Source organism: Electrona antarctica (genome assembly GCF_951216825.1).
Source record: "Electrona antarctica genome assembly, chromosome: 8".
Taxonomy (NCBI): domain Eukaryota; kingdom Metazoa; phylum Chordata; class Actinopteri; order Myctophiformes; family Myctophidae; genus Electrona; species Electrona antarctica.
Window position 1 is genome coordinate 1,080,604 of NC_136789.1, and position 23,843 is coordinate 1,104,446.

General features: G+C 41.3%; 1 protein-coding gene across 3 annotated transcripts in view; it reads right to left on the reverse strand.

Annotated features, from left to right (window-relative positions):
- nrxn2a (neurexin 2a) overlaps window positions 1–23,843 on the reverse strand; it is a 191,806-nt gene that overhangs the window by 99,466 nt on the left and 68,497 nt on the right. For all 3 annotated transcript variants that reach the window (XM_079508488.1, XM_079508487.1, XM_079508486.1), the window contains 5 exons: window positions 12,657–12,776; window positions 11,622–12,003; window positions 7,082–7,272; window positions 4,741–4,914; window positions 4,055–4,174 (listed from right to left, as the gene is read on the reverse strand). In XM_079508488.1, coding sequence (XP_079364614.1) covers window positions 4,055–4,174; window positions 4,741–4,914; window positions 7,082–7,272; window positions 11,622–12,003; window positions 12,657–12,776 — 987 coding nt within the window. The remainder of the gene's footprint in view (window positions 1–4,054; window positions 4,175–4,740; window positions 4,915–7,081; window positions 7,273–11,621; window positions 12,004–12,656; window positions 12,777–23,843) is intronic.

The window sequence follows — 23,843 nt, forward strand, 5'->3', positions numbered from 1 at the left end:
ACTGTGGACTCCACCACTGCAGTCTGGCCTACATGTACAGTATATTAGAGGTCTATGTTTACCCTGTTTATTTCTATTTTGATGACTCACCTTTCTACAATAAGAAAGCTTGAATGGAGAAAGATTCCTCTGAGGAAGGTTTCTAGAGCACCATACTATGCACATATACAGTATGTATTGTGATGTTTTATGTACAGTATGTACTGTGATACTTTACAGCATAATAATAATAATACGTCTTTTAAACATTGTGTGGAAGTCTGAGACAGTGCTGAGGAGTGGCAGACCGGGGTGGTGGTCCCACTTTTTAAAAAGGGGGATCAGAGGGTGTGTGCCAATTCCAGAGGAATCACATTACTCAGCATCCCTGGGAAAGTTTACGCCAAGGTACTGGAAAGGAGGGTCCGGCCAGATAGTCGAACCTCAGATTCAAGAGGAGCAATGTGGATTCCGTCCTGGCCGTGGAACAACTGATCAGATCTATACTCTTACAGGGATCCTGGAGAAGGCCTGGGAGTATTTGCATATGCGGTCTACATGTGTTTTGTGGATTTGGAGAAGGCATATGACCGGGTCCCCTGTGGGGGACCGTGTTGAGGGCCATACAATCTTTGTACACCCAAAGCGAGAGCTGTGTCCATGTGCTCGGGAGTAAGTCGGATTCGTTTTCGGTGGAGATTATCCTCCGCCAGGGCTGCGCAATGCGCATTGTCACATATCCTGTTTGTGATTTTCATGGACAGGATCTCGAGGCGAAGTCATGGCGGAGAGGGTATAGGAATACGGCTCGGTGAGCTAAGGGTTGCTTCACTGTTTTTTGCAGATGATGTGGTCCTGATGGGACCATCGGTCCAAGACCTTCAGCTCTCACTGGACAGGTTCGCAGTCGAGTGTACGGCGGCTGGGATGAGGATCAGCATCTCCAAATCTGAGACTATGGTTCTCAGCAGGAAACCGATGGATTGTGCAGTCCAAGTAGGGAATGAGACATTACCCCAAGTGAATGAGTTTAAGTATCTCGGGGTCTTGTTCACGAGTGAGGGGAGGACGGAGGAGATCAGCCTGAGAATCGGAATGGCAGGGGCGGTATTGCAGTCGCTGTATTGCACTGTTGAGCAATCTTTGTTCCTACTCTCACCTATGGTCATGAAGTATGGGTCATGACCGAAAGAATAAAGTCGCGAATACAAGTGGCCAAAATTAGTTTTCTACGAAGAGTGGCTGGCATCTCCCTTAGAGATAGGGTGAGTATTTCAGTCACGCGAGAGAGACTCAGAGTAGAGTTGCTGCTTATTTGCCTGGAAAGGAGCCAGCTTGGGTACAGGCCATCTGGTTAAGAAGCCTCTGGAGCGTTTCCCTAGGGAGGTCCTCGATGCACGACCCACTTACGGTCGATAGCCCATGGAAGAGTGATGTCTCACTTGTGCTGCAATGACCACACCTCTAGGCGCAAATACCGGTTTCGGCATAATAGATAGCGGGTGACGCTGGACCAAAATACCATTAAGGGACAGAGCAAGCTCCTATACTCGTAATGTTCGGGCAGCGGCTGACTTGTGGGCCGCGTCGCGGTTAACGGCGGCGACGAAAATGGAGCCCTAGATCTTCTAAATAAACCTGCATTTGGAAAGGCTGCTGGAAGTAAAATAAAAGCTTTGATACAGTATCAATGATAAGAAAATGACAGCCTGGATGATGTTGCAACAACGTCAACTTTGCACTGAAAGCAGTGAGATAACGCTGTTGAAATGTCATCCCTTCCCCTCTGTGTTACTGTATACATTCTCAGAGTGAGCCTTCCTTTCAAAGCTGATGTTTGTCAAGCGGAAAATGCTGCAGTCATACAGCAGAAAGGGGAGGGAGAGAGTGATATATATTTTTTAAAGATTATTTTCCGGTTGTTGATAGCATAGCAGGGAGACAGACAGAGGAGAGAGAGATTGGAGGTTGGCGAAAGTGGTAGACATGGGAAAACAGGGCCATGAGCTAGATTCAAAGCCACAACGACGGTAGCAGAGCTCTGCCTACAGTATGTGGTATGCACACTAAGTGGGGGAGCCTCCATGGCTCAGCTGCTCTGCAATGTGTCACTAATGGCTGAGTCACATGTAATTAATTACTCCCCAATACTAATCTACAGTATGTAATCAAACATTCAGAGAGATCTTTTTGCTGGCTGTCTCTCGAGGGTTTAGACTCTAGAGCTACTCAGACGCCATCAACAAAATGTGTTTAAAGTGCCAGATGCCCCAAATTCCTGAGAATGTGACTTTTGCTTATTTTGTTTCTTTCCCGTTATTGTTTAAGAGAATTACCATTGATTGTGGATATTAGCATAATGGCCCTAATCTGCATAATACAGTATTAAACATCCTATTATTATTATTATTATTATTATTATTAGGATATGGGCATTAACAAATTGTTTAATTATTTCTGAACACCTCTGCAACAAGGGTGGATACATTTGTCATGAGCACAAGTTTAATGTTAACTTTTTCTTTTTGTTGCAGGAATATCAAGGCTTTATATTGGACAAAATTGGTCCTCCAAGAGAAGTCACCTCAGTTGCACAATGATCAAGTCACCTTAGCTGCACAATGAAAATAGAGAGTATTGGGTCTACTGAACACTCATAAAACACAAGGCAGGTCTTTACCAGAATAGGTGGCCTATCTAGGGCTGTGTTAGGCATGATTTATACTTAGTTAAAAATAGCCAATCTACAAGCTGACCGACGCAGTGCACAGTGTTGTCAGCTTGCAGATCTGTTATTTTTGGTGAGCGACACCAGTGTACAACCAAGTATAAATGAGGCCTTATTTGTGAGATGCAGCCGTAAAGACACAAGTAAGCTGTGGGGGACAAATGCTCTATGACAAACGCTTCAGCTTTTTGCATTTGTTGCACTCCCTATGGACAGAAGAGAGGTTCTTTATAGAGTAAGAGGCAAAAAACATAGCCTTTGCCTCCTGGCCTGTGCAGACAATCAAACCATCAGGAAACATGGTAGATTGCACCATCCCTCATAGTATATTTCAATCAGGATCTTACATAGCCGACGCATCACACAACAGAGCATCACAGCGTAATGGTTGCATCTCACATGATGAAGTTTGTCTTTCTGGAATTTATAGTTGCAAATTGAATGAATAATATTGCCTAAATCCAAGTCCTTGACTAGTTCAGTTTATGGTGCATGATTGTTAGTTCTAGTCGTTAGCAGCCTTGATGTCAAATTATGTAAACAAAAGTGACTGTATAGAGTGTATGCACTATGCACATCACTTTACCACCGGGACATGCCCCCCTCATCTAGACTGAGTGGCAAAACATTGAGCAAAATGGAGCATTAGAGTTTGGAAGCACGTGTTGGAAATCACTCAACAGTCCTGCGTACCAACCATCTGTTGTTAAAATTCAGCTCTTATATGATTAGGGTATAGTCATGATTAGAGCGAGGAAGGGAGTTTGGTAGCCTTGTCTAATTCTATGCAGCGAAAAGCAGAACTTACTATACGTGGGTTTCCTTTTTCTTTATTTTTTTACTCAGTCATGTAGGAAAGGGCAGGCGGCCCTCTTGGCATGCAGGGCGCCTGTGCATGTGCCCAGCCCCAGGTTTTGGTAGATGCAGCTCCCAAACCATATATTCAATGCTGTCAGAGACTTATTGTGCCTGCTATACTGGGTCTTCTGCAGCTTTCACACTGACAAAAATACTAAGATAAGTAGTAGTGGAATATCCACTTCCTAGAATAATAATATTTTTAAAAGAATTACAGTCTCTTCACAGAGATTGACAGAGAGTGACAGTATCTTGTCTACACACTTCTATAGTTTCAGATGACAATAAAGCAATCAACTACATAAACAACCAACTGTCCAACCAAGAAATCGTTTAATCAGCTGATCAACAAACCAAAAAAATCACCTAACCAACTGATCAACCAAAGCAGCAACTCAACGGGAGGCTTAAATAAAACCATGAAGATAAAATCAAATCAAATAACAATTCTGCTGCTGCAGTCAACATAAAACGATGCAGTGTACTCACGGTCATTGCAGAATGGACCTCCATAGGTGGTCATGGTGCAGTCACAGGAGAAGCCCTCCCACAGCTGAAGACACACTCCCTGGTGGTGGCAAGAGTCCTCTGTGCAGGTGGTGCTGGGGCCTGAAGGAGTAGGAGAGGAGGAGTGAATGATAGGTGGTGCAGGAAAGATGAGCAGGTGAAGAGTGGCAAGGAGGAGCCGGCGGCAGCATTCAAAGTGGATCCAGCCCTGAGCTACATACTGTACCTGCACAGTGTAGGCATTTATACAGTATGAGCAGTGGAAGTAACACTTCATAAAAATAGAGCTGGTGAAAACGAATTGGATGGGTGCACTAAACAATACACATGAGAAACAAGGCCTACAGAATGAATCAATCACATAATTCAGTTATAGTTTCAACATGTAATATTTTTTTTACGGATACATGAGCACTAAGGAATATTTCATTTCACTTGGAATGTCTTCTGTAGTATAATAATAATAAAAGAAACTAACAGTAAAGTAAATAGACTATTAACTATGATTAATAACCCTGACAATATAGCTAACCGACCATGATCATACATTTAGCCTTCCATAATCATGCAGCCCTAATAGAAACCACATTTTGAAAATGCATACCCTCCACCCCTGCCCGATAGATTGTTGTTCAACACCCTCCCCCCAGAACTGGACCCCGTCTCACCTCCACAGCCACGCTCCACCTGCCCCACCTTGTGTAGGGCATCGGCCAGCAGGTCTGGGAGCCTCCCGTTCATGTCAACAGATGCCAGGCAACCCTGGTATCCCTCTCTGGACGCGATCAGTCTGGGCAGACTGTTGTACATGCCCTTACCAACACCACCTACGTACAGCTCCCCTGTGGAGACAATAAGGAGCAGTATAATCATCACTGTTTGAGTTTGAGTTTGAATCTTTATTTCGGTCATTTAAAAACAAAACAAAATGGTTGTTAAGCAATTTACATTGTTTAACATAGTGACTATTTTAGCCGAAAAGGTATGGGCTGAAGCATAAAGCTTATTTTGCCCACCTTTTTACATAATAAAAAATAATAATAATCTATGATAAAATATCATAGTAGCATATATGAAAAGCACAAATGAAAAGGTAATATCAAGTTACCGTTGAAATAATACTAAAAACAGAAAAGGAAGAAGAAATAGAACAAAAAGTAAACAAAATGTTGGTTTACATTCGTTTTTCAGACGTAATAATTTTTCAGACATAATAATTAATATATAAGTGTACTGTCTCAAGATCAGAATCATATTTGCACATTTGCAGACGTATCCATTGCAGAACTTCCTCCTTTTAATGCATGCTTGTTGAAGTATTCCCAATCACCAATAGGATTTATTTGAGAAAAGAAAGAAACAAGAAATGACACAAATGACGTTTTTGCAGCCGATCCAATCATTTATTTTGTATCTGCCGCACAAAATGTAATGTAAAGAAAATATTAACTGTGAATATAAATTTAAACCAGCTAGCTCTTCAAGCTAATTTCTGCCAATTGTTTTAAAGCTAAATTTGACTGTGTACAGGAGAGAGGTGAAATTAAGTAATACAAGCATTACGAAATGCAGGTCCAGGCACTGAAGGTGGATTTTATAGGTAAAAGGCCTTTATTATATTTGGGCTACAGTCGCTGGTTTATGCATCTTGCAACAAGCCAAATGGCTGGTTAAGACTGAGGTGACGGAGACCGACATACTATACAGTACATGGCTGGTTAAGACTGAGGTTAGGGTTAGGGTTTGGGGTTAGGGTTAGTATTGTCCGACATACAGTACATACGTTCACCGCTTCATGCGGTGCCACTCAAAGTGACTATTGGGTTGGGCTGCTGGATGCAAGGGCCAACCCCTAGTATGTCAGAAGCCGTTGGCGGCTGATTTCACCCACGTGCTGATTCACCACCGCCGTTCAGAGTATGGGAAAGTCTGGCAAAGTCCCCATTGGCTTAAAGGACAGCCAATGATCAAAAAGTGACGACTTGCTCCGTCAGTATACAGATCGGCCTGCATCTAACAAGCTGGTAAAAATACAGTTTTGCCCCTATAGAACAGAATTACAGTATACTAGAGTAATGGCGTCACAGACAGACATACAGTGGATAGATAGATTGAGATAAATTGATCGAGCGATCAATTGATCAATTGAGTAGATACTGTAGATAGATGTAATGATAGACAGATAGACAGTTAGGTGTTTTGGAGATGGTGGAGTGAGCGATCTCTTAACACGTTGGTGTTCAACAGTGGGTTGAGACTTGATAACTGTGATTGTGAAGGCCACAGTATACCTCATCTTATGGATGGACCACTCCCATCAGGTTGGAACAGTTTCATCAAAGGTGATCACTCTTTGCCAGGGACTTTGCATTGATTTGCAGTGTGCTCGGACAATTGGCTCCCCCACAGCGTAAAATATGCGTAACAGAGTCAATGTCAGGGTCAAGCATTCAGGCCTACACTGTCTGTGAAGGATGACTCATCATTGGACTTCACTTTTTTACTCCTCTCTGTAGGCCAGTGCCTATGGTTTTTGCACCACCAAACTCTCAAATGTGCATTTGAGGGTCAAGTACTATCCCTCTCTATGTAGTTGTTGAAGGACTGGACTCTTGCTGACAGTCTGATCATGTCCTGCATTGACCAAAGGAAGAAAGAGTTGCTCTTCTGTTTTTCCTTACATATCACACTAATGCGCGAGCATCACAGACATCAAATGTGCAAATGGATTACAATTTCCAAACGCATTTACTGAAGTATTTCCCATTTCCTATTGAACCATTCATTAGCAGTCTCCATGACTGAAGTTGGGCCACATGCCATAGCGCATGACTGGATGTTAATTACTTAATTGTGTCATGCAGGCATCTGCATTCATTGTTTTGCCACTCAGTTATTCCAATTTTTGTCCTTTAATTTGTTACCCGTCGGTCGACAGACAGACAGACAGACAGACAGACAGACAGACAGACAGACAGACAGACAGACAGACAGACAGACAGACAGTACCTTTCAGGTCTAGGTTGCGGGCTCCGTTGGCATGTTGGGTGACAGTCTGGGAGTCAATCTTAAGGATGTGTACATTGTTGTTGTCACGTGAAACCACCACATTGTGCCACTGGTTGTCGTTAAGGGGCTTGTCAGAGTTCCCCTTCATTAGTGACGGTCCGTTACCCAAGTCGAAGACATAATGAATGTACCTGCAACAAAACCATTACAATTTATGGATTTATTACAAATTAGGACTGAGCAGTATTTTAGACTAGTGTATTTGCTTAATGTGCAATGCTATTTCTACACACAAGTATCCTTACATTAGTACACAAACATGGTACATTTTTGCTTATTTTGAAGTATATTCTCTTTCCTTTATAAAAGTGGTTTTCAACCCTTTTCACATCAAGGCCCATTATTTATTTGGCATTAGAGCCATGGACCACCATTTGATGACATTTAGACTCATAGACCCAAAACGAAAGAATATGTCCACATTTCCATGCTGTATTGATGTTGGTACCATTAGGAGAGGTAACAGGCAAACATTGATCAAAATAAGAATTCTTCGACATTCCCAGGGCCTTTTCTCAGCTTTGGGTATTTTGGTGCAACCAGTTTAAAATTGTAATATCTCCTTCATATATTTTCCAATTTGATTGAATGATACATCACATGAAAGCTTACATTACAGTAAGTAGGCTACTTTAATAATGTGTAAAAAACAGTAAAACTACTCTGGCCGAAATGAGTCCCTTTTTGTCAGCTCCAGTCACAATTGTGAAGACTTCTTGTAAATTAACTAATACAGACGTTTAACAAAAAAGATCTATAAGGGTCCATTTGGTTACCAACTCTCCATCATTTAGCTGGGGACCACCTGGACCGGTGGTCCCCGGACCACTGGTTGAGAACTACTGCTTTATAATAATTGGGTTTCTGCATGAAAAGTGAAATAGCAATATGTTTTGACTTTGGTTTTTGCCCCATCTTTCATCTTTTTTATTTTCATTTTGAAAATCAAAATGTAGTAATGTCTGTGAGAAAGCATCTTATGATGAAAAAAACCCCAAAAAGAAAGAGAGGCAGAGCTGAGAGCAGCTCCTGTAGTCTCTCTGGTCTGCAGGAGGTTTGGGAGCTGTGTCAGACTCAGAGCAGCTCCTGTAGTCTCTCTGGTCTGCAGGAGGTTTGGGAGCTGTGTCAGACTCAGAGCTGAGAGCAGCTCCTGTAGTCTCTCTGGTCTGCAGGAGGTTTGGGAGCTGTGTCAGACTCAGAGCTGAGAGCAGCTCCTGTAGTCTCTCTGGTCTGCAGGAGGTTTGGGAGCTGTGTCAGACTCAGAGCTGAGAGCAGCTCCTGTAGTCTCTCTTGTCTGCAGGAGGTTTGGGAGCTGTGTCAGACTCAGAGCAGTGCAGTGCCCGCCTGCTGACTCAGTGCTTATTATGTGGTTGAAACCTTGGAGAAAGTTTGACTGTGGATTAAACACGTTGTGGGTAACTCTTGTCTTGTGCGCCTGCTTCCTCTAGCTCAAAACGCTTTCTCTCTGAAACCAAATTGCGAGGAATGAAACTTTTTTTTTTTTTTAAGATATGCCTGTTTCATTATTTACACAACATAGCAGCTGCGTGAGAGAGAAGGCGAGAGAGGAAGTGAGAGAGATCTCAGGGAAACCATTACCATTTCACTCTAGGAGAAAACATCGAATCACAGCATCGAATCATAGCTATACTTATCTAGGATTGACTATAAGCTCATCAGGGAGCTTTAACATAGCAATCACATCATTTACAGAAAGAAGCACGGCGAGGCTATTATGCACTTAGAAAAGACATTTCTGAATTCTATCCCCCATAACAATTTGGCTTAAAATATTTGAATCCTCAATTCAACTGATTTTATTGTATGGCAATGAAGTCTGGGGGACCTTTACTAAAGAGTAATTACAAAACAAGGGACAAAAAACCCCTGGCAGAATGACTGCATCTAAAATTCTGCAAGAACATTCTGCGTAACAACAGAACCTGGGGGCTGAGCTTTGCAGATTTCAAGTGATGATTGCGGTGGAGAAAAGAGCTTGTAAAGTAAATGCCACTCAGAGGTCAATGTTAAAACGAATTGAAATGAATAACAAAAGCAACTATACCCATAATTGGGTAAATGAAATTAAACAACACAACAAATTACAAAGAGAATATCAGCCTGCAAGCTATATTGTTAAAAATTAAAGATGCAAAATCTTTACAAATACAGGGTCAGTGGCCACTTGTCTTGCCATTGAGATAGGGCGTAGTAAAAACCCATGGGTAGCCAAACCAAGTAGAATCAGGAGATATAAAACAGAAAGTAATTTCTTGTTATACACTGTATAGCGAGAAGCAGAACTACTGTATTGAGAAAAAAAAGAGTTAAGACACTCCCATATACTTCTATTGTAAACAAAGAATATTCATATTTGTTTATATTTTCATTAAGTTATTTATTGCCAAAACCAATCTCAGTTGATTTGTAATTTGTTTAGGTGTGCTCAGAGATAACAAGAACAAGAAGAATGCAGGATTAACACTTTCCACTAATAGTTTCCAACACTACTGTATAGTTCCAAACGCTGGATCCTCATAATTGGTGTGTTTAAGTACGCGCAATATATGAACCACGTGAAGAGTGCTGCAACTCTCTATTTGTGAAAAGTATAAGAAGGCCGGAGATTTCCATCAACCAAACATTAAGGTGAAGATTCCAAATATTCTCTTTACATAGCAAAAAAAGCTATTATGAGAGAATGTAAACACTGTGGAAATAGAAGCCTGGTTTATTACTTTGTCATCAGATCAGCAAAGAAATGTAAATGCAAAAGTAATACCCTACCCTTCTGTCCTTATCCTTTTGGACCAAGTGTATGACTGTACTTTAGACTGATTCCATCCTGTCTAATAAAGTATTCAATCAATCTCCTAGCACTCAATTTTGACTATTCGAATTTATTTTGTTATTTTAACAGCGTGTTTCTGTCTAACTGGAGATAATCTCTCAAACTGCTAGTGTGATCACTGATCAGCACAGCAGCATATTTCTTAAATGCCAGTAGTCGACAGAAGTACTCCACACATTCTTTCCCCACATAATATTTTATACTTCTACTAAATATTTAACTTTTCCTTTTTTTTATTCATCCCCACACATGTGTGTGTTGTTACTGCTGTTGTATCCTACTGACTCACCTACCATTGAGGAGCCCCCACCGGGAGGACGCAGAGCCTTCGTCCTATTCCTCCTGCCCCAACACTCCCTGCTGACAGGTCAGCCCATAGCATTACAGGCAGAGACACCCTCCCCACTCGGCTTCCCTCCCCCAAACACGAGCCAATTGTGTTCGTGTAGACGCTCGATAAAGCCGGATACACCTCCGCGTGGTGGGCAGAAACTTTAGCACTGCGCCACCCAAGCGATCTAAATATTTAACTTTAACTTTAGAACAATGGGGCTCTAGTCTGGCTGAATCCTTTTTGTTCTATCTTATAAAATTAATTGCATTGCACTGTTTTTAGCAGCATTTGATGGCTGTTGATATTTTGTAGAACATTTATTGCAAACACATTAATTGGTTCAATTGCCAGGGGCAATAAATCATTTTTAACATTTGTTGTTCTTAATATGCAGCACACTGAAGAAGTCATTAATAGTGAACAAATAGGTTTGAGTTATAGGAAGAATAATAATGGACCTCTATGGCACTAACTGTTGTTTATCACTGTTGCTTCCACTCTGGCCACTCTCAACTGATTCATATCAACTATGTATTTATGATAACATGTTTTTCTTTTTAATATATGGCAGGCCCAAGTAATGGAGATAATCGTTATCTAAAGTAATAATATACTATACTACTACTTACCACTTCAATCCGGGACAGCATTTGTGTCATTTTAGATGTTGCTCAGTTGTATAGGATGTATAGCAATATTAGCAACATCAGAAAACTGCAAGGATTTAGACAGTGGCTTTTTGGAATCAGCCTTAGATTTAGATACTAGATTTGATTAAATATTGTGATCCATTGTGCCATGTTGTTATAGAGCCCAGAATTTCTAGTGGCTTTTCTGTATAAGCACATTGTATGTTACGTTGTTATGACAGAATACAATGCAGTGCTTTACTTGGCCAGTTGGCCCAGTTCCACTGCCTTACTCCACGTCCTGTTGTTTCAGTCGATTTGAAGGAATATCCTACAATAAACATGGCTTAAGGGTATATCTAAGCTGATCGGACACAAGTTTGGCATTTGGTTGACATTTCGATTCGGCAATCAATTCAGTTTTACTTTGCTTACAACAATGATTTTTCTTTTGGTACATCTTTCGTTTTTTGAGAGAGAAACAGAGAGAGACAGAAACAGAGAGAGAGAGATACATCTCTATCTCTTGGATCTGTGCACAAATTATTAATTAGCTTTTCATTATTATTTTATTATTGCTGTATCACTTTGAGCCCAAACTCTATATTATCTTTCCGCAAAAAAACTTCAAGTTCAAATCGATTTCCACCTCACAATACAACTTACCCTTTAACTAGCTCCACCACTATGAAGTCGCTGCCATCTCCAGAGTTGTAAAGTATGAGCCCATCTGTACTGGTGGTCTTAAACTGGAAGAACAGGTGCATGGAGGCGTAGGCCTGCAAGGTGGAGAAGGCGAGATAGCTAGCTTGGGTGATGAAGCTCACAGGATCGGCCACAATGCTCCGCATGCCGAAACGGGCATTCAGCTCACAGAACGAGATGTCTCCATTCTTGCACTGGTCTAGATATGGCATCCCGTTGAAGGCGAAGGCTTGCAGGTGACCAATGAAATTGGAAGGTACCACAGAGATGAATCTCCTCTCTGTCATGATACCAGTCTCAATGCTGTTGAACTCCAATCGTGTGTGGGCACCAGTCATAAAACCTAAGTGTGAATAAATACATGTTAAACTGCGAATACACACATCATTGTCAACGGCAGCAGTGGTTCAAGAAGTAGGAACAGGGAGGTTCCTGGTTCCATCCCTGGCTCTTCCTGGTATTGTGTCTTGCATAGTTGCCTCTTGACTTTGTGTGAATGTGTCTGTGAATGGAATGGGTGAATGTAACGTAATTGTAAAGTGCTTTGGATAAGGACCATTTGCAGTATACTGTATATCTCGGTTAATGCTCCCCCTTCAACCTCAGTCAGGAGAGTTAAGCATTGGCCAGTTGATGCAGAGAATATTATTTCTAATGTATTTGCACATACAAGGACTATCTCTGTGACCCAAACTCTAATGACTCAGTATGTAGCGTGACAAACCAACACGCTGAAATGATGCCACACTAGCATGCCACATGAGCTGGCAAAGAAAACAAAAAAATTGGAGAATCTCCAGAAAAGTGGAACAGCGTTATTTGTGGTATTGCTTTTCCTTTTTTTTGGTCTGAGGGAAGAGTGCCAGGAGGAGCACCCGTGGTGTGGGGATTTATACTGGCCTGTTTTGTTTGGACAATAAAAGCCTCTCCGCTAAATCTGAAGCCATTTCGAAATGTCATTTCCTTGCCAAGGCTTTTAGGGTGCTTTCCACTTACCTTCCACGGTCACATTGTCCACTGACAGCTGCAAATTCTTCCCGCGGCGCACCACCTTCACCGTGTGCCACTCATTGTCATTCAGCTTCTGGCCTACGAGCAGCATCTCTGGGCCCTTGCCTGGGAGGCACAGTAAGGACATTTCCAAGTGACTACAAATCCAACCCGGCCTCACCCAAACACCGTGAAATGGCATGGTTTGGCATTTCCATACATACACGCCTAGAAAACCCCAAAATCCGTACATATTACACTGAAATCCGCCCCATAGACCATGACGGAGGGGCGCCGTCTCTACAAAACTTGAGCCACGAGAGCCACCACCGAGCGCACTAAAGCATGTGAGTTGGCGTAAATAATGTCAAACCCGATCTAACCCAAACACGGTAAAATAAAATAATAATAATAAAAAAAAAATATATATACAATACTAGTGAAAGCCACGCCTCCTTCGCGGTCAAAACAGGAGTAGTATAATATGTACGGATGTTTGTGTTTTCTAGGCGTGTACAGTATGTATGGAATTGCCAATCTGTGCTATTTCACCGGGTTTGGGTGAGATCAGTCTGACAAATCACTTCATGTATGGATTAATCTAGGGGTGTAACAGTTAATTGAAATAATCAAGTTCAGTCAGATAACTCACAAATAGATTTAACAAATATTTATTATAGAATGAGAATACAAGTGTGCATATAATATTTTATCTTGGCGTTCGGCACTGCTAAATTCTTCTCCCTGCTCGCCACAATTATACAACCATCATTAACCATACAATAACACCCCCCCATGGGGAACAGGAATAGCAGAGCCCACCGGTGGTGCTGGGGTGGCGGTGGGAACAATCAGTGCATAACAACACCAGGAACGCATACTGTATGCAGAGGAAGGAACGCAGGAAGAATCCAGTCTTAGGTGAGCTTAAATACCGCGCCCAATTGGTCAGCTGATTGCCACGTCAGTGAATGACATGTATACAGGCATAACACTGAATATATCTATATATATCTTGAGTATATCTGACTGAACTAACTCCGCAAGCTATGTATCATTTGATTGATTATAAAAATATAATACATTCTAATAGGATCATAGATTTTCCTAAATAGAGATCGTACACAATATATAAGCTCATAACGCTTTGCAATGCAAGACGTTGAGTTCTTAGATTTTCTCAATTTTTGCGTGACAACGTTGCATAAAAACATGTGCTTCTTGATTATTCGAAAACTGATTGACAGAATAATCGCTAAGAAAATAGATGATAGCTGCAGCCCTAGATTCATCCTCTCAATAGAGAAGCACCTCCTAGTCCTACAAAATATAATATATTATGTTCTGTATCACATGCACGCAGGCATGAAAGACCCAGTCAGTCCACTGACAGTCTTGCTTTTCAGAAATCAGTACAGGTGCAATACCAGCGAGGTGAAGAAAAGCTAAATATAGTGTCTACTTCTGAAGAGCCAAGTTTAATTCTATTGAGAAATATGTCTCCTGTTCTACATGAATATCACAATATCTGTGATGAGCTATCTCATCATCAACCAATGAACCCAAGAGCATTAGTGGTGCTTGAAGATCCAGACATATTGAAAAAGCCTTCTGTTCTTTTCGCTATAAATTATTCCAGTACAGTACTCTTTTTCCCCCTTTCTACTGGTCTTAATATTTGCCTCTAAAATGGGTCACACTGCCAAAGCTTGCCACTGCAGCCAACACCATCAGCCACAATCAGTGCCTATGCAACAGGCCAACACTACAGTTCAAAGGAGTTCTGACAACGCTTGGGAAGCTAATTGGCCATGCCTAAGCCAGCTGGGCCTTTAGGGGTTGTCTGTCTAATTGAGCTTGGGGTGTAGGAGAATTTCAAGGGACACCGGAAGGACAAGTGGATGCGGCTGAAAACAATACTAAACAATAAAGACAAATTGGCTCTACCGTAGGTTCTTCATATCCTCATCTGATATGCATTTTTACAGGTGTCGGCTTAGAATTGCTTCCAGACACCTTTTGAAAAAGCAGTAATTGTTAGTAATGCCTTTTGATACTATAAAATAAAACACCTGATTGATTGGACGCACAATTCTTGAACTATTGATAATTTCCATCAGCTAACAGATAAAAAAAAGACAAAGATACAATCAGATAAAGAGAAAAGAAATGCCTTTGCACTTGACTTGGGTTCAATGTATATAGGACCATCATGTGCTGATTCAACATTCTACAGTCCAAACTGTATTCTATGGCCAAAAAACATTGAAATTGTTTTCTTGTTGATTCAAGAAACAAAAAGTTGTCATTGTCAATGAACATGCAGTGCAGCCCCAGACAGAGCAGAGACACAGTACAGATGACAGATTAGTAGCCTAGCTATTTTAAGTAGTCCTTATCGCCACATAACTTTGCATAATTTGTGCACATCTGCAAACTTGTGCAGTATGCTGATTTTTCCTATGCGTGTCATGTACAAATACAACCTATGACTTGACTTATACAGGAGTTCCCAATCCATTCACCGCCATTTTTGGCGCTTGCCAACAAAGCCCTGATCTGAGGGAGATTGGGGTGCCAAATATCTGGCCGGTAACTGTAAATCATGCAGTATGAAATGTGTTGTGACCAGCACTGAGAACATGTGTGTGAACATGAGAGCACAGGACAGGTGGACATGGGTGTTTTCTTTTTTTGAGTGGTGCAAAGCACTCCAACAACTGGCTTTGTTAGTACCCTTGTGTGTTTGTGCCTGTACGGGTGAGCATGGTTGCTATGGTTAGTATGTGACGACAGATGCTTTCCTGGTTCTAATGTACAGTAACTATAACAATAAATGTGTAGTTGCACCACTCAGTTCACACGGGTGTGATTTTTATTGTATAAACAATTTAGATTTATAGATACAGTATATAGACCTTTATTGATTTACTGTAGGTATCATAAATATTGCTAACAATGTTGATATTGCAGTGACGGTCTATAAAACTGTCTGGAATCATAGACCATGATGCATACTGTGCCCCACAATTACACACGTGCAAATATTTGGGAACGTTTGTCCTGCGCTTGTCCTGCAGGGTTTGTCCTGCAGGGTTTGCCAGATTCTGTGAGGGGATAATGTCTTACATTGACACCTACAGAATGGTAGTAGCCTGCCCTACATACAGGTAATGTTCGCCATGTCTGAAATACTTTTCGAATAATAATTGATATGATTACCGACCCGAGTCCCTTCCCTGCATTGTGGACTACTGTATACTGTGTACTGTATGTTGGTTGACTTAGTTAATTAGTCAAACGTTACACAAATCATTATGCTTGACCCACATGGCCATAATAATGCAAACGAAGGGGGACAATCTTTTTTTTAAAAGGAACAAGTTAAAGCGGGAAATTGGATAGCACAGTTGCTCTGATCAAGTAAAACAAACAATAAGGATGAAAATACAGAAAAATGTACTAAATCCTACCGGTAAGACGCCTGAGGGCGAGGTCGCGTGCACTGGCCATATATGGAGCGTGTCTTGAGTGTACAGGGTGTGATGAGGTCAGATCAACATATGGAATGTCAGAACAGGTCAGTTCCATATATGGAGATCTAAGGGTGGCAGTGCAGTGTACAGGGTTTGATGAGGGCCCAGGTAGGCCTTCATTTTCGGGCCTGTTGAGAACTCTAGTGTTTTGCCAGCTGCCAGGCGTGGCTGCACAAATAACTTTGGGGCAGGCCCGTCTACAGTTTAAATGGTATCAGTCAAAAGGGAGACATCGAAGAGGAAGGATGGATGGGGAAGGAATGGATCAACATATGGAATGTCTTAACCCATTCTGGGCGGGAACCCCTTTTTGTGTTTTAACTAAGCATTATGTTATACTTTAGCTATTGAAAAATAGCAGATCTACAAGCTCATAGCGCGCCACCAAGTGGCGTGCTACAAGCTTGTAGGTCTGCTATTTTTTGAAAAATCGTAAAAATGCGGCACAAATCTTTGGATATATATTCTTTCAGAGCAAACGTTTTTCTTATTTCGACGTCAGGCCTAAATGGGTTAATATCCCTTAACATGGGCTTAATCTCCCTGATGATGTCATAGTGAATGTCACGAGACCTGGGAACAATATACATGTATGGAGGCTTTCCCCATGTATGGGGATGATGATGTCATAGTGATGTCACGACTCACGAGACCTGGGCACAATATATGGAAGCTTTCCCCATGTATGGGGATTTTGAGTGATGAAAAACTCCCCATGTATGGGGATTTGAGTGACGAAAAACGCACGATTCCATAGTTAACTGCGACCTTTGGTCGCAATAAACAGAATATTGCACATCTGTGTTGCCATATCATGTCCTGTTGAAATCTCTTAGTGTGTGTGATCCCTTGTCGCTAGTGATCACTCATGCAGTTTGAGAAACCACAACGACTTAAGACACGCTATTCCAAGCGAGTTGTGTAGTGTGAACTGCACAGCAATCTGACAACTACAGGGTATCTGACGAGTGACGACTTTGACAGTCGTGCAGCGTATAGGGGGCATTAAGTGACATTTCATTACCAGAGGCAGCTACATTAAAGGGTCCGGTTTGATCTATAAAAATGTAATGTATTTCACATAATATATTTAACAAGAAACACTTCAAAGGCACAGAAATGTTATACAATTCAGCATAATGAGTGAGCTGAGACTTTGAACAGGAGCTGGGGCGCGTTAATCAAAGCATGTTAATTATGCTATTTTGTAAAGCAAATGCCTCATTTTAAATTGGAAAATAACAATGCACTCAGTGTACAATTCCATAGATGATTAATTCTTGACTCAAGGACACGGCTGTAATATTTGTTCTTGTAAATCGCAAGCCCCCTGTTGCCCTTTTGTTATTGAGCTGATCATTGCAATGGGCAGATCCTTGTCAGATGCTCCAGATGGTCTGTATCTCTCATTCCATCCCAAGTGAAGGCCGATTAAAGACAATAATGCATTGAATAAACAAGCTGCATCCTTGAATTTCAAATGCCCTAAACAGGATTTTCTATCCAGTACATGGTACATGGCACTGAACAATTTGCACCAACTTCCTTTGAAATGTTTCCCTCCCTATGACTAATACTATGATTGATGCAAATGCATCTAAATTAGGTCAGCTATAGAATATAGCTCATGCATATTAGGTGGAAGTCACGAAGACACCCACCTTTAACACTGGAATGATGTACCATTGTAAATGACAGCTTACAATATACGTATTATTCCTCAACATGAACCTGAGTAATCCATATCATAACATGTCCCACAGAGCCTATGCGTAAAGTCAGAATTTCTATGGATCAATGTCTTGTTGTTCCTGACAAGTCCCTTTCATAAACACTATTCCTCTTGGGTCCCACCCTGTGCAGCTATGGCATAATGATGTTGCAATGCCATCTGCTGGTAGGGACAGCGAGTGGAAGAGGCTAAAAGACTAAAAAGTGTGACTCTAGTCTAGCCATCTATGGCAGTGTGTGTGTGTGTGTGTGTGTGTGTGTGTTTGTCTGTCTCTCTGGAGCAAATTTCACAAACTGATGGACCAATCAGCGCAAAACCCTGGACGCACACTGCCAGTAGACAGTTCAAGTTTTATACCTTTTCTTTTTTTTTTAAGATATTTTTTTGCGGCTTACGCCTTTTATTTTTATTTATTTTTTTGAAGGGACAGACAGTAGGCTGACAGGAAACGGGAGAGAGATGGGGGAAGACATGCTGTAAAGGCCGTGTCGGGCTCGGGAGTCGAACCCGTGGCACACTGCGACTGGATTACCAGTCGGGTGCCCAGACGGTTACGCCACCGCCTGGGCCTATACCTTTTCAAATATTTAACGTTAATTCTATATTGGAAGCAATCACTGAAACCTTGGCCAAATGTGAAGCCATACGTCATAGAAATAAGACAAGTCATGGATGACAGAATGGTCACATGTAGTCCGAGATCCACAGAGTCACACAATTTCTATGTGGATCTCAACATCCACATAAAGTCCTAGTTTAAGGGCAGATTCACACTGAGTGCATTTGATTCAAACTGTTACCAAATATAATAGATCCCCGTTGGCCATGATTCACATTGGCCTTGATTCTTACGCACCCGAGTACAGTTCATTCAATTGTATTCTATTCAATGCTTTCACATTGCATCGATCCGTATCCGAGTACACTTCAATCGGTCCCGAGACAACCTCTATGCTTTCCCAGCATTCACACTACCACAACATCTGCCAAGTGGTCCCGAGTGCCCACCCAGGACCGTAGTGTGAATCTGCCCACCCAGGACCGTAGTGTGAATCTGCCCTAAATATCATACAGTATATGAGATTTGGGTGCATGGTGGCACAGTCGGTAGTGCTGTCGCCTCACAGCTAGAAGGTCCTGGGTTCGATCAGTACCCATACCAGAGGCGGGGTTGGCGAAAGGGCCCTTCTGTGAGGAGTTTGCATGTTATCTCCGTGTCCTCTAGGGTAGGTACCCTCACAAATAACATGCAGTAATCCTTGTCTCTAAACTACCTCCCCCTGGCCAGCCGGGGCGCCTGATGGAGGGGAAATGAACAGGTAGGAATAACGTGTTCTTTCCACTCTTGGCAGAGGAAGTGTAGCGCCCAGGATTACATTAATATACAGGTCCCAACGAATTAGAATAATCTGAAAAAGTTCATTATTTTCCATAATGTAATAAAAATAAATAAACTTTCATATATTTTAGATTCATTAGCTTGTCAACATACTGAAGCACACAGTGCTGTAAAATATCATAATAGATGGTTGTGTTGAGACATGACAAAACAGTGATTATTTAGGCCATGTTATCTGCTGGTGTTGATCCACTGACACTGTGAAACTGTGAAAATGTAACACTGGTTTCAACACAGCCATCTTTTTAGAGTACATTGTGCTTCAGTATGTTGACAAGCTTCATGGAGATGCTAATTTTCCTTTCCAGCTCGATTTGGCACCTGCCCACAGAGCCAAAACTACTAGTAACTGTGTACCGACCATGGTATTACTGTGCTTAACTGACCAGCCAACTGGCCTGACCTGAACCCCATAGAGAATCTTGGTTGTATTGTCAAGAGGAAGGTGTGAGACATAAGACTGAATACAAATTCATTTACGGCTGTTATCAAAGCCAACCTGGGCTTACATAACACCTCAACAGTGCCACAGGCTGATCACCTCCATGCCACGCCCTATTGATGAAATAATTTGTTCAAAAGTAGCCCAGACCAAGTAGTAACTGCATACATTAATATACTTTTCAGATGGTCGACAATTTCTCGTTTAAAAAAATCCTTTTTTTACTGGTCTCGTAAAATTCACTGAGATAGGATTTTTTGATTTTCATGAGCTGTACGCCATAATCGATCAATCAATATTAAAACAATAAAAGGCTTGAATTATTTCAGTTGACACACAGACAGACAGACAGTTCTGCCCATGTAACATAGTAATGGCTCACTAGCGTTTGCAATAAGTATAAAATAGGGCTTAAGTGGTTATTATTCAAATGTTTTTGTTTCAATTCATTATAATTAAATATTGTAATAAATGTATACAGTAAGTATACATACTACATGTATAATGTTTACAAGAAAGCACACCAAAAAAGTAGAATAAGCAATCACTGAAACTTTGTGAAAGAATAATCACAAAGAAAGTAAACGATAGTTGCAGCCTTACACTTCTACTTTTGAGATGTTTTGTCCAATATGTATGCTGTACGCTGCTATTACAATGCAAGAAAAAAAAAACTCTGTCCTATCCAGCCAGAAGATGGAATTGTGGGCCTTGTGAAAATAACTAAGCCCCAAACATTAATTTAAGAATACAATCAATAAACCACAGCTTCTTGGAAACCCCCTGTCATTCACAGGACCCTGGCTGACAGGGGGTTTCAAATCATTTGTGGTCTATTGATTGTACCAGCCAACAATCACTGCTTTTCCGCGCGCGCACGCGCACGCGCACGCACACACACACACACACACACACACACACACACACACACACACACACACACACACACACACACACACACACACACACACAGTAAGTCTATTTGTATTCATGATGAAGTCATTTATTTTAACTGATCAGACGACTAGAGTTGATTCAAAACACTGCTGCTCAAGTTACTAATACCTTACTAATACCAAGCAAATGGATGTTATCACTCTACTCTTAGAACTTTACACTGGGTCATTTGGTTCATAAAGCATTAAATGGTTTAGGGCCAGTCTGCATCATGAATCATCCACGGCTGCTTTCCGTTCCAGGAATCAGGACTAAACATGGAGATGCAGCATTCCGTTTTCACTGTATGCACCACATTATCTGGAACAAACTCCCAGATAAATGCGAGCCTGATTCAACTCTTGGGGCCCTATCTTATGCACAGCACAAAGTGCTGGCCGCAGCACAACTGTCATTGCTATTTTCCAACCATTACAGATTTTACACCCAGTGCCCACGTTATCTAAATACCAAATGATCTTTAGCGCCCATGGTTGGTCTAAAAGTGATGTGTGCTCTGGTGAAATCAGGGCGCACTGTGATCTTATGCACAGAGTTTGCGCTTTGTTATAAGACCAGCTTCAAGTTGGTCGGTGCAGTGACAGTCCAGATATTTCCTTACTATTTAGAGTGCAATTAACACTCAATGCATTAACAGGTCACCATCAAATGTGGGTCTCCTGACGTCCATCCATCATAACTTTAATAACTGGTTTAAAACCAACCTAACTGACAGGGAGCATATGATTATTAAATTGAATGAATGATCTGGCCCAGATGATCAATACATATCATTGGGTAAGTGCCCATTTTTGTGGCAAGGAAACAAGCAGTGAGAAAAGAGGGAGGGAGAAGGAAGGGATAAAAATGTATACAATTTAAGCATCATATTAGAATATCTTCCAATACATCTCATCCCGTAATAATGAATGGCTTTCTTTATCTGTCTCTGCTCAATAGACACCAGTTAACATCAATAGCCATAGAGTTCCAACACAAAAATGCACGTCTTAATTGGTGGTTTAGATTGGTGGTTTTATGTTAGAAGAACATAACTGATATTGAGTGAGTGTGTTCATCAGTTTGTCTGTACCTCAGTCTGTACCACCTTATCCTTGACGTTTATATATATATTATAAATAACAGTTGGCCTTAGTGCCTCTAGTAGTTTTACTCTATGTGTTCTTGGCTTGACACTGCTCAGCCGGACTTCAAAGACGTGGTGGGTGTGTCAGTGTGATTATCGTCATTGCAAACAGTGGCTTGTTCATTGTAAAGATCATATCTGACGAAGACCCATAAGGGGTCGAAACGTTGTCATCCTTCTAAATAAATACATTTCCTGTGGGAGCTACGAAACAGTGTCTATGAATCTATGGATTTTTACAGCTAACGGCCACTAGGGGACCTTCTAAATCTATCTCTATGGCCGGTTATGGCCTCTATGCGGCTTATAGTCCAGTGCGGCTTGTATATGTACACATCTGTTTTTTTCCCTAAATTTAGCTGGTGCGGCTTATATTCAGGTGCGGGCCGTGCGGCTTATAGTCCGGAAATCACGGTACTTGTCCTTCTCCTGAGTGTGTCTCACATTACAATACTGCTGCTTGATGGTCCCACACTTTCATTTTTTCACACACAATCTCATAAAGGGAACGGGTGAAGACTCTCTGACTCTCTCTGGTTTAATTAATGTCATGATCAAACCAAACTCATGACTAATTCAGAGGTACAACCCCTTAGCACTGTGCGCCGACCTCAGTGGCCAGATAATGGGCCGTCTAAATAGAACAATTGGTGTGGACACACCCTATGTGCCTCGACCGTCTAAATAGGGCCCTCAGTTATTTTAAATCAAAGCTAAAAAAGTTTTTTAATTTGTTTTTTCTTCAACACCGTAAATGTATGCTGTGTAATAAATATACAGTAAATCCACAGTCTTCATTTAACTCTGAGAGTGTATAAATGTAACCAAATGGACCCATCTCAGTTACAAATTGATAAAAGAATACTAAGGATGGCACTGTACTATATGAACACTCAAACAATGTCCTACAAAGCATTGAAAGAGATATAAACAAACAAAATCCTGTTTTCATTTGGTTAGCATTTCAGCGCAGAATCCATGCTAATGTGTAGTCCACACATTCAGTTATCCTGAACTCCTCGAAAATACCCATAATGTAAAATCCAGCCAAATTAAATCTAAAAGATAATCTGGAATTAATTTTACACCCTATTACATCCAATTTAACTACATGTTAGATTAGAAAACCAGTAATGCTCTCTGTATCCACGACTGAGGTCGAGAACCACCAATTTGTCCCCGTAATGCACATGTTTTTCCATTTTTTACTTTCTTTAAATGATGATTTCCTGTTTTTTATAGAAGTGTATATTTGTACGACCCTGTTATAAACAAGTGTGAGCTTAATCATGGTGTCATCCATAGTAAGGCGCCTGACACACTATTGAAACGAAATCGCTCTCTCTGTTCCGGGGGGAGAGGAGGGGCAGAGCAGCTCACAATTCATTTTCAATGGGAGTCACTGGGTTTCACAGAGCAGCTCTGCTCCATGGGGGGAGGAGGACAGAACACAGCCATGATGCTGAGCTGCTCTGTGAAACCCAGTGACTCCCATTGAAAACAGTTTTTGTATTGACTTGTGCTTTCGTTTGAAATGTACCCATACTGTACATACTGTGAAATAAAAATTTCAATCAATCAATCACTGATGAGTACTCATCAAATGCTCTTAATAGAAGTAGGCACGGCAGTTTCAGTAGTTGACAGTCTTCTAGTCTTCATCTTTTACTCAGGAATGTGAGTCAACTTCAATATAATGGCTCTCAATTTGTTTCAAATTGGGACCCAGAATTTGCAGTGGTTATTATCTAGCATAATACTCTCATATCACAACCATGTCAGAACATCTCACAACCTACGTATTTTGGGCAAGTGACGTGGTCATACAACAAAGTATAAATTCCTGAAGTCCCGTTTGCCTAGTTTGGAAACACAAACTAAAAACCTACAGTGCAGTACAGTTTGGTTAACCACTTTCAACTGGCCCACGGCCCTATTTTGGGCATGTCATTGTATGTTCTGTTTTCACACATTATAATATACATGTACTGCAAAGAAAGA